The sequence below is a fragment of the Sceloporus occidentalis genome, unplaced genomic scaffold (genome assembly GCF_023333645.1).
Source record: "Sceloporus occidentalis isolate IW3139 unplaced genomic scaffold, rSceOcc1.0.p SCAF_8, whole genome shotgun sequence".
Taxonomy (NCBI): domain Eukaryota; kingdom Metazoa; phylum Chordata; class Lepidosauria; order Squamata; family Phrynosomatidae; genus Sceloporus; species Sceloporus occidentalis.
The window spans coordinates 25,336,059-25,354,827 of record NW_028316988.1 but is presented as its reverse complement, the minus strand read 5'-3'; the positions used below and the strand labels follow the sequence as shown (position 1 = coordinate 25,354,827).

Genomic DNA, 18,769 nt, shown 5'->3' with positions numbered 1-18,769 from the left:
ATTGATTTTATTTTATTTTTTTAAATAAGGACTTACTTGAGTATCTCCACAGGCCTGTTACTCTGTGACTAACAGTTTGTAAAATTGTCCCTTTCCCTTTACATTGAAAATAGAATCCTAGCTCACAAGTGCCAGCTTGTTGACATGACTATTATGATGCACTTCGGATGTCGGTCTCTCACTGGTGTGTACCTCCTAAACCCCAAATCGTTTTGGAAAACTGACTTGTGGCTGTGTAAACATGCCCAGGCATCTTTTTTGTTATATGTTTCGACTCCGGAGACCAGGGTTCGAATCCCAGCTTAGCCATGAAACCCAGAGTGACCCTTGGATAAGTCACTCTCTCTCATCCTTGGAAGAAGGCGAAGGCAAACCTCCTGTAAAGAAATCTTGCTAAGAAAACCCCATGATAGACCTGCCTTGGAGTTGTCCTAAGTCAGAAACAAGTCAAAGGCACAACTATTCAGTTCCCTTCCCACCTTCTTTGGAAATCAGTTTGTTTCAAAAGAGCAAATTTCAACATTTGCTGTAGAGACAAAAAGAAAAACAGGCTCCAGGGATGCTGTGGAGTGGTCCTGAAGCCTTCTGCAATATTTCAGACCTTGCAGAACCAGGTTTGCACCAATGTGATCTGATCTGCAACCAGCGCTATGGAGCACATGATGTGAATCATTGGGTTTTCTTGTCCTCGTCTCGAGAAACCTGGTGGCTGAAAAAAGCTGGGTTTCGGAGACAGCGGTAAGCAAGGAGGTGAGGTCCCAGTGCGTAGATAACATTGGAGAGGACGACGGTCCACCACGCTCCTTCCGGGGTCCGATACGGGAAAGGGGTGCGTTGGTGAAGGGAAGATCCAACATGAGAGAATTGAGCCTGGAAAATAAAGTATAAAGGTAACATGATTATAGAATTGCATGGATTGGAGGTATAGTGCTTTGAGTGTAGGACTAGGACTCTGGGAGACCAGGGATCACAAAGCAGAGGATGCACGCCTGCAACAAACAATGCGAATCTTGCAAAGACAAGGCACCGAGGAACATGCCATTTGCACACCCCCACTTTCAGCACAATCCATCCATCGTGCAAAATGGTGACTTTTTGGCCCTGTTGAGTAGTATGACTTGTGCATGTCTCTAATTAGTATTTCGGGCATAGGACCGAGCTGCATGCATCAGTGTGAGCCAATCCTATGGTGGGATTTATTTCTGAGGAAGTAAGCTTTGCCAAGGCTTTGTGCGTCTCAGAAAGCCTCTGCTAGATTAAATCAGGCGGCGTTTGACAAGCTGCAAAGTTTGGTGCCTCATTTTTAGCAAAGAAAATCAGAGCAAACTTTCTCAAGATGCTGTGATTTAGATCCTGCATGGCGTAATAATAATAATAATAATACTATATTTATATCCCACTTCTCCAAAAAATCAAAGTGGCTAACACTAAAACCTCCAAAAACACAATAATCACTTATTACCATTATATCCCTAACCCTCCCATCCACAATAAAATACAATTAAATTATTGAACAACTCTGGGTTCAATTCCACGCTCGGCCATGGAAACCCACTGGGTCATCTTGCGTGAGTCACATTCTCTCAGCCCCAGAAAACCCCACGATGGGTTGCCGTAAGCCAGAAACAACTTGAAGGCACACAACAACAACAATGCGATCCCTAAACAGTTGGCCATTTCGCTGTCGCTGTGCCAGATTCGGCAAAGTCACCTGGGCAATGGCACCGGCACAAATCAGGGCCCAATCCGGCATCCACCTGGAACCAGGAAAGAGTAATCCATAGATGCAGACGCAGAAATATGGCAGGCCATAAAAGAGGAACACCAGCATCTAGGAAGAGAAAGAGAAAGGGATGGTTGCATGCACAGCAAGGCAATAGTCCAGAGTCTGCCTGAGCTCCATTTGTGAGGTGGTCTTCCCCATTTTATGATAATAATAATAATAATAATAATAATAATAATAATAATAATAATATATTTTTATCCCGCCTCTCCAATTGATCGAGACGGGTTATAACAGTAAAGAAATTACAATAATAAATACAATAATAAAATACATACATACAACATCAACCTTATAAAATCATATTAAAGTCACTATGCCCACTAGGTTATTTCTGGCCTTCCTGGAGCACATGAGAGACCGAGGAGGACTATAAACATCCCAGCACCTGATATGGATGAATGTGGCTGATAACCAACCTTTCTCAGGAGAAGCAACATTGGCGCCATGTTCCCATACCGTTTGCCTTGAACTCAGTTTGGTCTCCTGACTGTTCTTCTGGATTACCCTTTGGACTACCTGCCTGGGCTAGATGCTGAAAGATGAGCAACTTGCATGAGACTGGACTATCTCTGCTTCTCAGGCAATGCTTTGGGTGGGCTCTGATTCTTTCCCTGTTAATGCTTTGAGACGCAGTGCTTTCTTGCTATGAATCTGGTTTGCTTTCCAAGATCAAAACAGGACAGTCCTATGCAACAGCCATTAAAGGAGGCACTCTCCTCCGAAACAAAATAGTTGCTTGGTCATCTGGACTCACCTGGACTTTGGGGTAGGCCACTGGGTCACGCAGGTATGGTTCTTGCTGGTAAATGTAGTCGAAGCACATTTCGGAGGGGCAATCCAGAACGACCTAAAACCGCACAAATGTATTTTCCTCAGTTCATGGCAAAAGAATGAATGGCGCGTGTGCTCTGCGCACCTGCGAGCACAAGCCCCATTATATTCAATGGGGCTCGAGCATATGCATTTTTCACCTTAAGCAGGGGGGGTCCAGAATGGATTCCCCAGATAAGGTAAGGGTCCACTGTGCATACACATACAAAAATACAAAAATATCTCACATTAATAATAATAATTATTATTATTATTATTATTATTATTATTATTTATATCCTGCCTCTCTGTGTAGCACAGTCCTTACATCTTCTTTCTTCCCCATCTCTCCTTCCATACCCTACCTCTTTATACCTTCTTGTATTTTGCCTAACACCATCTTCCCCATCTCATCTGAAATCCTTCTATTTTCTCTATCTTTCTATCTTTCCATCATCTTCTGGTTCCTTCCAACATCATCCCCGTGACAAAGAGACATCGGATGCTCACCAGTCCTCGGAAAAGTGTGAAGATCGCGGCAAAAAGGAGGAATCCCACCAATCCCAAATCCCAAGGGCGCTGGAGCAAGGTCTTGCGCTGTTCCTCAGCAATCTTTCCACAAGCGACAAGCAAAACAGGAGGGAAGGAAAAGCAAGTTGTGAAGTCTCCACTCGCGTGCCAAGTATGAAATTGTGCAATTTGGAAATTTTGGAAACGGAGGCAAGAGGAATGTTTGCATTACCTCTCTCTTGCCAGAACTATGACTCTGTGGACTATGGACAGATGGACTGTGACTCTGGACTCGAGCCTTTGGGTTGCTTCAAAAGCTTACAGTAAGTACAATGGGCATTTTGGTTGAATGAAAGAGGCATCACTGTCTTGTGGAGTTTGGATGATATTGTTCTATGCCATATGGCCTTACAGCTACCCCTAGATATGTCTCCTTGTGGAGTAAAAATCTATTAGCACTTAGGAGTGGCTACACAGAGCCTCCATATACAAGACCTGTCTGATTGGCAAAGGCTGGAGCAAACCAATGGCAGAAAGGCCATCACTTTCACTCTGACCACTTTCAAACTAAGTAGACCTAGGATGCATCCACACTGGCCACCACTTTTCCTTTCATTTTCATCGCTTTCAAACTAGGTAGACCTAGGATGCATCTACACTGTAGAAATAACGCAGTTTGACAGCACTTTAACTGCCATGGCTCCATCCTCCCGAATCCTGGGATTGGTACTTTGGTGGAGGACTGGCACTCTTTGGCAGAGGAGGCCTTGTAAAGACTAAAAATCCCAGGATTCCATATGGACGGAAATTAAAGTGGTGTCGAACTGCATCATTTCTGCAGTGTTGCTGCATCCGCTTCCCAGAATTCCCTAGAATGGAACTACAGCACTTAAAGTGGTGTCGAACTGGATTATTTCTATGGTGCAGATGCACCCCGAAGCAAACCTGGCTCTTCTTTGGTACCTGATCAGCCGTCACCAGGACCGAATTCTTGGGCTGGGCGAAGATCCGCATCCCAGCCCAGATGGGGATGAGTAGGTAGGGAATATTGAGCAGGAAAGCAGGACGGACTTCAGAACCATATTTCCCTGCAAAAAGACACCGGCTTCTGAATTCATACCAGCAAGTAAAATGACCCATACAACTGGCCAGCACAGTTTGGAATGCTGTCTTTTTGCACTACATCTCCCAGAACCCTGTGGCCAACCTGCCCACCGGGAGCTGTAGTCCAAAGGACAAATTCAAAAGCATTACATTTTCAAAATCTGCTTCTTTCGTTTGATACATACATATATATTCACCGATTCTGGTATCCATGGAAGATCCTGGACCCAAACCCCAGCAGATACTAAGGACCCACTATACTTTTTTATGCTCCCAGGGCCAAATGTTAGGTATACAAGCTGTAATGTACCTGGGAGGAAGTGTTTTTAATAATAATAATAATAATAATAATAATAATAAAGTTTAATTTATATCCCACCTCTCCGAAAGGAGTGAGGCGGGTGACGACATAAGACACATAAATAAAATACATATATACATACATAAACCAATACATAAATCCCTTATCCCCCATCCTTAAATTAATACACATAATTACACTATATATATATATATATATATATATATATATATATATATATATCACATCACACTCATCGCACAGAAAGATGTTTCAATATTCTTCCCGGCTTTAAAACACAAATCATTTCCCTTAAAAGGTATAGGGCTTCTGCACCTTATATTAGGCCATGATGAAGAGGGCATTTAAGGAGGAAGCTATGGCTAAAGGTGTAGAAGCCCTTCCTCCTTTTATTACCCGTGACAAAAATGGCTTACCAATGACGTTGCCTGGCAGAAAAACGACGAGGCTCATCATAAGAGATCCAACCCAGTAGAGGCCAATATTACGGTAACTCTTTCTGAAAAGAGAATTAAAAAATATATACTCATCATTGGGGAGATAAGAGGACCTGCCGCAAAAGTTGGTGGCACAGAGAAGCGTGTCCAAGTCCTGGCACAATGGCCAGCCATGCCCGCTTTCGCACTGTTTTATTCCATTCCTTTCTTAGTATCCTTCATTTTCTATCCCTTTGCTTGCCCTTGCATTCTGCAAACAGGTTTTTAGGGTATTTTAGGGTCTCCTCTCTTGCTTTTTTGGACCCCTCAATATTTATTCTCTTCTTCTTTCTTTGGATAGAATGCAGGAGGAAAAAAAGAAATGGAGGTACCAATACTTCAAGGGTAATTTAGTTAATGCATATATACTAACATGGTAAATATTCGTATAGTAAATATATGTTTTAGATATATGTTAACTAAAGATTATTTGTCAATTTAATTTCTTTTTTTTTACTTTCTTCTGCAAAAACTCCTGATTGATCCAGGCCAGCCTCTTACGGCACCGTTGTTGTTGCTGGGTGCCTTCAAGTCATTTCTGATTTATGGCCACCCTAAAGCGAGATTTTCTTGGTGAGATTGGTTCAGGGAGATGTGACGTTGCCATCCTTTGTGGCCGAAAGAGTGCGACTTGCACAAGGTTGGCCAGTGGTTCTACATGGCTGTGCTGGGATTTGAACCCAGGTCTGTAGAGTCATAGTCCAGTGTAAAAACTGCGACACTGCGCTTCTCCGCTCGGCATTACTGCTGAATCCCTGGCAAGTCCATAATGGTTACTACTCCCCTCCATTCCCCTCTTAGCATCCCTCGCTTTCTCTCCCCCTCCGCCTCACCTTTCCGCAATGGCGATGATCATGGCGAGATACAAGGCGTAGTGGATCACCGCATCCCAGTAGCAGATCATGATCCCATAGGCAGTGCTAAGGTACGGTTCACCCTAGTAAAGAGAGGGGGGAAATCGGAAAGATATTTAATATCTAGGTACTCAGAGAATGGGGGAAAGGGACAATTCCCATAGTTCCCTAAACCAATATGGCCATGCCAATGGTGGGATTCTGGAAACTGTAACCCCCCATAGAGTTGCACTGGAGGAGCTACAAAGGCCTAGTAGAGTGTCCTCTCTAGGAATCTCTAGGTCTTCCAGTGCGACCTTTAGTTAAAGTTGACCATAGAGTTGCACTGGGGGACCTAGAGATTCCTAGAGAGAACATATTAATCAAATCCGTGAATAATCAAAGCCACAAATATGGAGGGATTAGTGTATTATTATTATTATTATTATTATTATTAAGCTTTATTTATAAAATGCTGTAAATTTACACAGCGCTGTACATACAATCAGTTAAAAATAGAATAAAATAAAAATAAACCTGCCTAAGGTGTACATTCTATAAAATTAGTTTAACATAATACATATTAACATTAAATAATAAAATATAGCAAGCAACGAATAAAAAACGAACCTACGATAGCAACCAAGTTGCATCCTTGGACTGCATGACCCAGCATCCCCAAGCAGCATGGCAATACATGACACCACAATAGGCTTCTCCCAATATTTTATGACACCCAAGTACACACCTCTCTCATGTAGAAGCCCATGTAGTTGTCGATATATCCGTCTTCTTCCAAAGCGATGACCGCATCAATCCCCGAAGTGAAGGAAAAGACCATAAATACTGATGAAGAGAGGGAAAAGGGTGCATTTAGGAAAAGTTGCCATTTGTGTATAGCCTTGAAGTGGAGAGCCATGTACATGTTTAAAAGAATTGAGGATATATTTGTGCAGTCTCCTCTTTGGATCCTGCAAGGAAGCTCTTCCTAAGCTCCTGGCTGTGTCTGCTCTTTAGAGCGCCAGGCAGCAGGGTGCAATGGCTGGTTTAGGGCTTGGGCAGATCTGGGTTCAAGGCTCAGACCCAGATCTGGATTCGAGTGGGGTATAAAGACAGAAAGTCAGTAATAAATGATAAAGACACCATGGGTTCTTGTGAGGGTAAAAGTGGGGGAAATTACTAAGGAGGGCAATAACATAAGCCACCTTGAGCCTCACTAGAGGGGTGGCAGGACAGAAACATAACTAACAAATTAGATAGATAAATAGATGATAGATAGATAGATAGATAGATAGATAGATAGATAGATAGATAGGGACAGAAAGAGGGAGACAGTGATGGAAGACTGTCAGATAGATAGATAGATAGATAGATAGATAGATAGATAGATAGATAGACAGATAGAGATATCAAGAGAGAGAGAAAGACAAAGAGAGAGAAATAGACAGACAGACAGGAGATACAGAGAGATCAAGAAAGCGAGAGATAGACAAAAAGAAAGATAAAGAGATAGACATAAGAGAGAGAGAGAGAGAGATGGAGAGGTAGATAGACAAATAGAAAGACTGATAGAAAGGCTGATAGAGAAACAGATGGAAGACTGTCAGCCAGACAGAAATAGCTAGAGAGAGAGAGAGACAGACAGACAGACAGACAGACAGACAGACAGAGGTAGATAGACATTGAGAGGTAGATAAACAGATAGAAAGACAGATGGAAGACAGACGGACAAAGACAGACAGAGATAGCTAGAGAGAAAGACAAACAAAGAGAAAGACAGAGACAGAAGATAGATAGAGACAGAAGGTAGATAGACAGACCGACAAACAGTTAGAGAGACAGATAGAAGATAGTCAGATAGACAGTAAGAGAGATATGATAGAGACAGACAATAGATAGGTAGGTAGACCGAGAGACAGACTGAGAGAAAGAGAGATAATAAAGTGATAGATAGATAATGGATAAACTGAGAGCTAGATGAGAGACAGACACTTTATCTGTTTTATGTTTTCTACCTGGATCTGTTTTATTCCTTTTAGTATCAGCTTCCTTGAATCCCATTTGAGGGCAAGAGGAAGAAAAACAGGATAAAACATAAATAAGGAAAAAAGAACCATCTTACCATAGAAAAGAGGATCCTGCGAGCGGTTTGGAAGGTAGACCAGAGCAAACAAGAACAACAGGACTCCGAAACCAGCAGTCATGATGGCCAAAGGGCTAGAGAAAGGAAAGAGATTGAAAAGTTACTTTTTCTGGAGTGGGATTCCCAGAATCCCCTGCCTACAGGATTCACAGTGAACTGTCATCTAAAAAAAGTAACTTTCCCAGGCTCAGGTCCAAGCAATAAAACCGTCCAAAAGCCCCACAGCGGATCCGACACGCAAAGCATTTGTAACCGGGAACGTTATAGAGACACACTGGAGTGCAAACATTATTTTTTAATGAAATATTTTGTTAAAAGAAAAACCAAAGCTTGCTAATGATTAATTAATTATTCATTTCTGGCTTTTGCCTTTAGGACATCCAAAAGCTGGCTCACGATGCAAGAAAATATAGTAATACTTATGCTCAGGAGTTGAAAATTATAGTACCGAAATGCCAGGATGATGGGATTCATTCAGGTCATGGTCAAATCCTCTTATCTGGGATGTAAAACAATTTGGAAATGGCTGAAACCCAAATAAACGAACCATTGCAAGAGACAGTTTGGGGACAATGAAACTCAATATATAGATAACACTTTGATTGAAGGATATACCCCACGAGGGATAGAGATGTTGGAATATCCAATAAAGGGTGAATAAGTGTATAATGTTTAAATTCATATGTAACCAATGGTCCCAGAACCTGACGACCCAGGTTTCCAAATGCAGTTGTGTTGGACTACTACAGCATCCATCATCCCCCACCAGCACAGGAATTGTAGGTGCCGCCACCAGCCTGATGGAAGTCGTAGTCCATAAGAAATGGCCTTCTCAAAGTCCATAGACAGGTTCTTCTGCTGGTGGGGAGTGAGGGAAGTTGTAGTCCAATACAATTGCTTATGCTGTCAGGTTCTGGGCCCAGGCAAAGCCTGTTTTTAGGTGTGAGGAACATGGGGTGTAGTGGTTAGAGCATTGGACTACAACTCTGGAGACCAAGGTTCGAATCCCGGCTCGGACATGGAAACCCTTTGGGTCACCTTGGGCAGGCCATACTCTCTCAGCCTCAGAGGATGACAATGGCAAACTCCTCTGAACAAATCTTGCTCTAAAAACCCCATGATAGGTTTGCCTTACGGTGGCCATAAGTCAGAAACAATTTATGTCTGGAGACCAGGGTTCAAATCCAGGCTTGGAAACTCCCTACCTAGAATGGTTCTCTCCTTGCTGTCCTGCCAATAGGAGAAGACATTTTTATCAATTAATAAGCATTAATAAACTTGGGCAACCTTGGCCTCATTGGCATCATATGTCCCAGAAATGTCGGAGGGCAATTTCTTGGGATTCCACTCCTAAATGTCCCAATTTTTCAATCCATATGGAAACACACCACTGGCATTCGGCATCGGACGTTGCTTTAAACTGCACCAATTCCATCCCATCCAAATTCCATCTAATTCAATATCGCTTGCTCCGACCGGCAAAGGCTCGCAGGCCCTTATGCCTTCATGATGGGAAAGTGCCAGAGATCAAACCCAGGACCTTGTTGCACATGCAAAGCTTGTGTATATGCCAACATCTGAGCCTTTCTGCACACAAGAGGCAGCAATCCCTGAAAACTGTATGCGCCCAAAACCTCCAGCCCAGCCACAGCTGAGTTTGCAAAGCAGAGTTTTGCTGGAGCTGCCAATTTTCAAGGAGAATTGGCGACTGCATGGCATATTACAGCTGCAATGCAGACCTGACCTGGGAAATAGGAATCCCTGAACCGACTCAGCTCCAGATTATAGGTTTCCCAGGACTCCTCATCCACCCATTTGCAAAGGGAAGCTGTCAAAGGACAGCATCCTTTCCTCTTTCAAGCGAAAGGCATGCAGTTTGCTGCAACTAAACCAAGCAAAATCAAGAGGAGGGATCAATGTTTGCTTAGGAAATGCTGAAGGTGCTTTGCATCAAGTGAAATGCAAAAAAAAAACCCAACCCCGACCCCTCGCATTGTGATTTCCTATATTACTTCAACCCTTTGCTTTTATTTATCATGGTTTGGAATTTGGGAACATCTCTTAGCCTCTCAGTCCCACAGTGGCATCATTGTACTTAAAATGCCCTGGGCTGTAACATCGTCCTCCACCAAATGCGTCTGAAAAAATGGATTGAATGTCTGTGAAATTCTGCGGATTTAATGTACGCAGAAATAAACCAATTAATCTCAAAGTCACTGCTTGATTCTCTCTCCTAGCAGCTCCATTTGCCTTTTGAGGCTATGAGAGACTAACACAACTATTGCTTTGGGAATGCCTTCATTGGCCTCATTCCCACTACCTTTTCAACCAGATCACAATTTGGTTTGGAATTATTATTGTTGATTATACTTGTATTATTTATTGGTATCAATAACTGTATTTTATCTGGTTGTAATCCCGCCCCAGTCTGCACAGGTCCATTTTGAATCGATTTGTTCATGAATGTGAACCACAAGTGGATTATTTTAGAGGGGGAAAATGCAATCGAGGCAAATGGAGTGGGAAACACACTCCACTGTCAAATCAATCCATCAATTCGGATCACACAGCGATTTATTTGTAAGTGGGAATGAGGCCACTGAGTTCCTGCTACGTCACACTTGTAGCCACTTGTTGTTTTTGTGCCTTCAAGTCATTTCCAACTCCCACCGACCCTAAGTTAAACCTATCATAGGGTTTTCTCAGCCAGATTTGTCCGGAGAGGATTTGCCATTGCCTCCCTCTGAAGCTGAGAGTATATGACTTGCCCCAAACCACCCAATGGATTTCACGGCTGAGCTGCGGAATTAAAGCAGTTTGCTATGATTCTCTCTTACAAGATCCTGGGATCTGTAGTTTGGTGAGGGATCAAAGCCCTCTGACCGACCAGGCTGAGTACCTCCCCAAGCTACAAATCCCAGGATGCTACAGGATACACAGTCGTGGCAGGTAAAGTGGTGTCAACCTGCATTCTGCAGCACGGTTACACCTTTGGAATGCAGGTTTTCAGGCACAAACGTTCTGGAACCCAGGGGGCTTTCATGGGAGGGAGGTCTGTGGGGGTCTCAACAGCCACATCGGACCCTCCAAAGGGCTTCGTATGCCCCAAGGGTGGTGCAGTGAAATACAGCAGATCCTTGTTATCCACCGAGTTGGGTTTTGGGACCCCCGTGAATACCAAAATCCGTGAATGCTCAGGTCCCATTAAATACAACGGTACAGTAAAATGGTGTCCCTTTTATAGAAAATGGCAAAATCAAGCTTTACTTTTTGGAATATACACACACATACACACACACTAACATTTTCAAACCACGGATGGTTGAATCTGTGAATAAGGAATTCATGGATATGGAGGGCTGGGTGTAGATTTTTGTAACCCCCTTCCATTCAACCAGAGACTGTCGGCTGGAGAGGGGGAAAAGTCCATCTTCATCTCCATAGACAGTGGCAGACCAACCACTTACAACTCTTGGCCGAGAGCTGATGTCAACTCCCCTCTGAGATGTGGATGTGAGATCACAGCTCTCCTTTGTGACAACAGAGGGAGGAACCATGAGGCCTTCAGTGCTCCTCTCCATCCACTCTGATGTTGCAGACCACAGGTTGAGCTTGTGGATCAGAAGCCCGTAGATCCCCTTGTTACCAAAATGTCGAGTCCGGGTCCTATGCGGCCAAAAAGCTCGGGGTCATCACGTTCCAAAAGTCCTAGGCCAAGACTGGTCAGCCCAGGACATATGAGAACAAGGACTCCTTCTCCAGGATACAATGTAGGCGCATCCGGATCTCGGAGCTCTTCCCGTGAAAGAAGTTCGGTCCGGGCTCGGTCCAAGACCCCCAAACGAGGCCGTACGGTCAAGACAGGAGCGGTTGTCATTGACACTGGGACCGGCACATGCAAAGCTGGGTTTGCAGGTCAACAGACCCCCGAAGTGTACGTCGGGACATTGGTTGGACACCCGACGGAGAAGTCTATGAGGACCAGAAGAGACAGGCCAGATACATTTGTTGGAGATCAGGCTCGGCTGGAATCCGATCTGGAGCTCATTTTGCCCGTAAGACACGGAATCATCGTCGACTGGGACGCAGCCGAAACCCTTTGGAGGCACCTCTTCCACGAGCTCAATGTCCCCCCAGAAGACCATGCCCTTCTCATGTCTGATCCTCCCCTCTGTCCAACCACAAACAGAGAGAAACTGGTGGAGGTGGTCTTTGAATCGCTCAACTCCCCAGGGATGTACGTGGCCTACCAGTCAGTGTTGTCCGTCTATGCCCATGGCAAAATTAGTGGGCTTGTGGTAGACACAGGCCACGCCGTGACCCACACTGTGCCCGTCCACCAAGGGTACAACCTGCCACATGCTACGGAAAGGATGGACATCGCTGGGATCAACATGACGTCCTTTTTGATGGACCTGCTTAGGGACATGGGCCATTACTTCGATGACAGGATGCTAGATGTCATTGAAGACATCAAGCACAAGTGCTGTTACGTTGCCCTGGATTTTGATAGCGAATGGACCCGTCCCAAGAGGGACTACATGATGGACTACCAGTTGCCCGATGGCCAGATGATCACTTTAGGAAAAGAGAGGTTCCAATGTCCAGAGATATTGTTTCACCCGCCGCAGACCCCTGGACTTTCTCTTCAAGGAGTCCATGGGATGGCCCAAAAAAGTCTGCGGAAAGTCCCCGAAGAATCCAGAAAGGAAATGTATGAAAACATCCTTTTGTGCGGAGGGTCCTCCCTCTTTGAAGGCTTTGAAAAGAGGTTTACGCATGACATCATGACAGGCGTGGCCACCAACACCAAAGTGAAAGTCACGGCCATCCCCTTGAGGCAATACTCCGTCTGGACAGGAGGGTCCATTTTGGCCTCCCTGAAAAATTTCCAGCCGTGTTGGATCAGGAGAGAGCAATACCAGGAGCATGGCCCGTACATCGTCCACCGGAAATGCTACTGAGCGGGGAAGGCTGGGCATCGTTCCTTATCACTCGGGGTTGACAGGGTGAGGGGAAGGAGCCAAAAATAAATCAGCACGTTTGCACAGACCTGGTTTGCAGTTATTTTTGCTGGTATCTGTCATCTAACAAGGGCGTCACAAGGGGCGTGCGAGGGATTTGGATTACGCTAGGTGACACCTACAAAGGGTGACACCACTGCTACCTGAACATCTGCTTTTGGGCAGAAACAGGCTGATGTTCACCTGCATTCCATTAAAATAGGTTGGACGCCAGAAAACCTAAGACGAATCCATGCTCAGTAGGGTTGGAGGAGATGCTTGCTTCTGATAGCTTCCTTGGCATATTCTAGTGTTATGCGTCATCGTCCGTTTTTTATTTACAGTGGGCCCATGGTATCCGCTGGGGTTTGGTTCCAGAATCCATCATGGATAACAAAATCCATGGATGCCCATTAAATGCTGCCCCATTCATTCTCCCTTCGTTTGTCCCTTGCGCATAAGTGAGGGAAGTGAGTCCGAAGACTGCAAGAACGCAGGGAGGAGTGTATTTTCAAGCCGTGGATGCTTGAATCCGTGGATAAAAAATCTGACACTACTCCTATTGGAATTACGATTTCTAAGTAACATTAGTACAAAAAACATGACTAAGGATTCTCTAAGGTTTGGTTAGACAGCCACTGTGGCGTAATGGTTTGAGTGTTGAACTGGGACTCTGGAGACCAAGGTTCGATTCCCAGCTCAACCATGAAACGCACTGAGTGACCTTGGGCAGGTCACACTCTCTCAGCCTCAGGGAAAGCAATGGGAAGCCTCCTCTGAACTAATCCTGCCAAGAAAACCCCAGGATAGGTTCGTTTTAGGGTCACCATAGGTCAGAAATGACTTGAAGGAACAGAACAAGAACAAAAAATGGGGTGTCAATGGATAGGGGTGATCCCATGAGTTGCCGCATTGGGTGATGCCAACCCTAGCGATGCCAGTGCATCAAGTCGACTTCAATGTAAGGCATATGAATGAAAAGCCTCTAAGAGATATACCCAGGCACATGCAGCGTCCCACTCAGGTCTTGCAAACTCAAGAGCTTCTTTTCATTGAATCAATCCCATTTGTGACAGATCAAGGTGGAAAGATGCCCTTGTGGCTTCCTGTGACCGCCGGCACATTGTGCAAATTTCTACACAGAGGTGGGTTCAAAGTCTGTCTGGCTCACACACTGTTGGAGCCGTCCGTCCAGGGTTCACCCCGCAACCCTGAGTAAAGGCTGAGTCAAATGTTCATTGTTGGGGGGGATTTTGGAGCTAAGCATTGGCACAATGCACAGGAAGAAAATCCAGAGGAGGCCACATCTGAAGACAAATATAAACTCAGGGGGAGCTATAGCTTGGAAAAATATGGACATTGCACCCCCAAAAAAGGAATGCTTTCACACATTGCACCCCCAAGAATGGAAACGTTCACTCAGGCAACCTTCATTGTTGTGGTTCAAGTCGTTTCCACCTTACGGCAACCTATCATGGGGTTTTCTTGGCAAGTTTCTTCATAGGAGGGTTTGCCATTGCCATCTTCTGAGGCTGAGAGAGTGTGACTTGCCCAAGATCACCATGGCCAAGAGGATTTTTGAACCCTGATCCCTCAGAGTCTAAGGCTGCATCTAGACTGCAGAAGTTGTGCAGTTTGACACCACTTTAACAGCCACTGCTCAAGGCTATGACATTCTGGGATTTGTAGTTTGGTGAGCTATTTCGCCTTCTCGGTCATAGAGCTCCAGCGCCGTAACAAACTGCAAATCCCAGGATTCCATAAGATGGAGCCAAAAGAACAGTACAGAAAAGACAGTTAAAGCAGCATCAAACTGCTTTATTTCTTCAGTGTGGATAATACCCTGCAACCTTTCAATTACTGCATCCTATTGTCTCTTCTCCCCTTTTCAAAAACCTCAGTAATACAGGTAAATATACAGGTAAAAACAAATCTATTTCTTTTTCTAAAACCAGAGTGCAGCCTCTCTTAGGATGCCAGTGGGCAAAATACCAAGGCACAGATAAGTTGGCAGCTGCCGGGATGGTATTTTTAGCCGTAATCATTCAACAGTTCCTATGTCTGCAGCAAAGCCGAGACAGGGTCAAGATGAACAAGACTGGCAAGGATAAGGAAAGTGTTATGTGTGTGGTTGTGTGTGTGCATTTTTAGAAAGCAGGCGATTTCAAAGATCAAGCGTACAACGTGTGCGGACTTTCCTTCTGCCTATGGCCCAGAGCTCAGCTTTGGCACCGAAACCAACATTCGTGGTCTAGGAATTGGCATTTCCGTAATTCATATATATATTTTTGGTATGGAACTTAGTTTATAGGTGGAATCGCACGGCAGGTCTGTTTATTCTATTTACCTGGATGTTGTTGTGTGCCTTCAAATTTTGCCCAATTCATGGCAACCCTAAGGAGACCCATTAGACCCATTTTACAGAAGAGGAAAACTGTGGCCGACAGAGAAAACTTTCAGAGACTCAGTTCAGAGGATGGCGCAGGTTGAGTCGTCTTTATACGAAACGCTTGGGGCCAGAAGTGTTTTGCATTTTGGAGCTATTTTGGAGACGGGACACAAGTCTAAACACATAATACATTTATGCTTCATGAACACCTTAGGATCATGGTCTGATAAAACCTCATGATAGGTTCACCTTCAGTCAAAAACGACTTGAAGGCAAACAACGTCCCTCCAAACCCTTTGCAAACAGGGCAAACCCCTGTGTCCAGCTTTCCAAACACTTCCAAGATTCCTCTTCCCTTTCCCCAAAAGAAAGTTGAAAAAGCAATGAATGGAGAGTAAAGAAAGCCAGAAAAACTTGCACACAGGTTGCATTCACATGGTACTCACTGCTCCATGGCTGCCAGGCTGTTGAACAGGTAAGAAATAGGGAAGGCGGAGAGGTACAAGGCGATGGCAGCCAAGGCCGAGTAGAGCCCCATGTTGGCAAGCCTGCAAGGAAAAGGAAGCCAACACGGGTGTCTCCTGGTTGTGGGAATGCGGGTTTAAGGAGCCAGGTCAGGCTGGCTCCGGATGACAGGGGTCAGACCAGCCTTGCCGACCTACAACCGAAAGGAACCATCCTATCCAAAGGTTAGTAACAACTGGGTTGCACAAGACAAGCTTTTTGTGGGTTTGTGTGGATTAGGGAGGAGTGACAACTCTTAAAAGGGCAATGCAAGCTGGGTGTGCCTTACCCACTCCTTCCAGGATTCAGCTGCCTTGTAAACCTGCAAGAGAAAGCAATGCATTGAATTTTGTAAAAATATAACAAGCTTGCGTTAGGGGAAAGGACAGGCAAGGACAAAATGACTTTTCCAAACTAATTCGTGCCAAGACCAGTTAGAATCACAGAGTCCCAAAGCTGGAAAGGCACCCCTAAGGGTCATCTAGTTGTACCTCGAACCATTTCCGCTCAAATAAATGGGTCCCAGAGCGAAGCAAGCCAGGACTTTTGCCTACAAGCCATGATGGCTAAAGGCTGCCGTAGTCTGGACACATCGCAAGAAGGAAGTCAATAATGCGTTAGGAAAAAGAAGACAACCATGTTGGAAAGACACCATCAGGGAAGCCCTGGCTTTGCAAGATCTGAGTTGACAATGCTGTTTCCTATGCTGAACATTGTTTTTCTGCACACACACACAAAAAACCCACGTGCGAATTTTGTACAGATTAAGTCCCAGACTGCGAATACTCTTGGGAAACGGTACTGTTTATGAAACTGTTTTTGTACCAGGAAGAACACTGTATTATTCCTTCTGTCCTTTAGGAATGAGTGAAGAGTTATAGCCCTAACCCTGGAGGAAATGTTGTGTAGTGGTTACAGTGTCAGAGTAAGGGAAAGTCAAGAGCCTTGTAGGTCACAGTCACTATTTCTCAGCCGAAGGAAATACAGTCTTCCAAATAGTCTGGAGCTAAGCCATTGCTTCAAAGGCCACTACCAGCACTTTGAATGGTACCAACAGACAGATCAATAGCCGGTGAAGTTATTGCCTGAAGAGAGGCGGGTAAGAAATAAAATTATTCTTACTATTATTATTGTAAAAGGGGACCTGGGTGACCCCTGTAACCAGCCCATCAACAATATGGCTGCAGCATTTTGCAATTTCCAAACGGTTTCCACCTGGAGTACGTCAGAGCAATGGTTCTCAACCTTTGGTCCTCCAGATATCTGGGACTGCATCTCCCAGAATCCCTGAGCACTGGTCATACTAGTTGGGACTTTCAGGAGATGAAGTCCAAAACATCTGGAGGACCAAAGGTCGACAACCTCAATGTTGCAGGATGCCATCACAGCATGCGTTGCCATAGCCAGATCTGGGTTGTTTAGTAGGTTATTTTTCTTTTGGATTATTCATTGTTTCAACCGAGTTTGGTTTTCACCAATATTGAGAGGTGCTCTTCGTATCGATGGGTTTTGTGCCCCAACCATGCTGTGCAATTCTGAAAACCCCAAGCCGATCTTTGCTACTTCTGAAAAGAACACCCCAAGCTGATTTGTTTCTATAGCTTTATTAACTGGTTCCTCAAAAGCCAAAAAGCATCAACTCTACCATTTGTCATTAAAGAGAAACAAAAAAAAACCTCAAACAAGCAAGCAAACGCATGCCACCCACCCTCCAAAATATATGGGAAAACCCCCAAAGTGGTACAATTTGGTTTGGCGGTGGGACAAGAGGATTGAAACCAAGGGTGGTGGCTGACTTCCAAGCCAATGGGGCAGTGAATCCACTCCAGGTTTTTGAGAGATAAGGTTCAACGCTTTGGGCAATTCCATCACAGCCAGGGTTAAAACTTGGGGTGGATTACCTGCCCCACTGACATGGGAAACACCAGACGTTTCCCACTGATAGAAACTAGAAGAGTTGTGGGGCAATTGTGGACCATTTTTGAGCCAGAATGGAGAGATTTGTGGTTTTACCAGGCATCATTTTAAGTCTGAGTCCTCAGCTCTACTTTTCATCTGATCCTCTTCCAGGCAAATATGAACCCTTTTCAGGTAATCTAGGAGAAACGTTTCTTAAATTGTTGCATAGCAAAATATTGGCTTTCCACCTCTCTTGAATTGAGGAGTCCAGAAAAGGAATTGGGATGGTCCTCCAAAATGGAAGATGGTCAAATGTCTGTGTGCTTCCAGGTGCTTGGTGCAAGATTCGTTTGGTGCCTTTCTCCAGGACTGGGTGAAAAAGTTGTGTCCCTGGCCTTGCAAGTGACTCCCCGCTTCCAAATTGTTAAAAATGCAAACCTGGATTTTCAGACTCAAGGTGGGTGACTACAATGGGTGGACTACTACCTGCTCCTTGTTTGGGATCTCCTCATTTACCTCCCTGCTTTCTTCCTCTAGATCAACAAGATTCAACTTCTGTGTCTCATTTTACAGTGGCACAATACACACAGCAGCAGCGGCATTTGTCCTGCTGTCTGTACCCCTGGCAAAACAAATCAGGAATACACACCCAGAAAGATGACTTTGTAGAGAACCCAAGCAGAAACTATACAAGCTGAGGAACATGTCAATTTTTTAGTGCCATTCACACACACTCAATCGACAAGTAGCAACTTGGGTTACCATCTTGGGTTCTTCTTTTTCTCTCTGACAGTCTCTCCAAATCCAAGTTTGGGGTCTAACATTCCCTTCTACCTCTGGTGAGGCCACATTTTCAAAACAAGTGCAACAGAGAAACTTAAGTGATGACGCTGGAACAGATCCTACAGTCTTGGGTGAAGGGTTGGGTCCAGAACTTGTTCTTAAAACAGAGTGATTCCAAAGGGAAGAAAGTAAAACCGAAGGGTGGGA

General features: G+C 44.6%; 2 protein-coding genes across 3 annotated transcripts; one reads left to right on the top strand and one right to left on the bottom strand.

Annotated features, from left to right (window-relative positions):
* LOC149308344 (transmembrane 6 superfamily member 2-like) lies at positions 1-16,064 on the bottom strand. Its single transcript, XM_089535599.1, has 10 exons — positions 15,823-16,064; positions 7,964-8,058; positions 6,590-6,687; positions 5,842-5,945; positions 4,949-5,031; positions 4,070-4,194; positions 3,107-3,208; positions 2,541-2,633; positions 1,712-1,831; positions 1-870 (listed from the first exon to the last, which is right to left on the bottom strand). The coding sequence occupies exons 1-10, from the start codon at positions 15,912-15,914 to the stop codon at positions 670-672; spliced, it is 1,113 nt and encodes a 370-aa protein (XP_089391725.1). The 5' UTR covers positions 15,915-16,064; the 3' UTR covers positions 1-669.
* Positions 8,358-12,948, top strand: ACTL9 (actin like 9). 2 transcript variants are annotated; one of them, XM_089535630.1, is made up of 2 exons: positions 8,358-8,374; positions 11,643-12,948. In XM_089535630.1, the coding sequence occupies exon 2, from the start codon at positions 11,653-11,655 to the stop codon at positions 12,946-12,948; it is 1,296 nt and encodes a 431-aa protein (XP_089391756.1). In that variant the 5' UTR covers positions 8,358-8,374; positions 11,643-11,652. The 2 variants fall into 2 exon arrangements, with proteins under 2 accessions (XP_089391756.1, XP_089391755.1); XM_089535629.1 differs by lacking the exon at positions 8,358-8,374 and having other exon boundaries at positions 11,632-12,948.
* Positions 16,065-18,769: the final 2,705 nt, after the last annotated feature.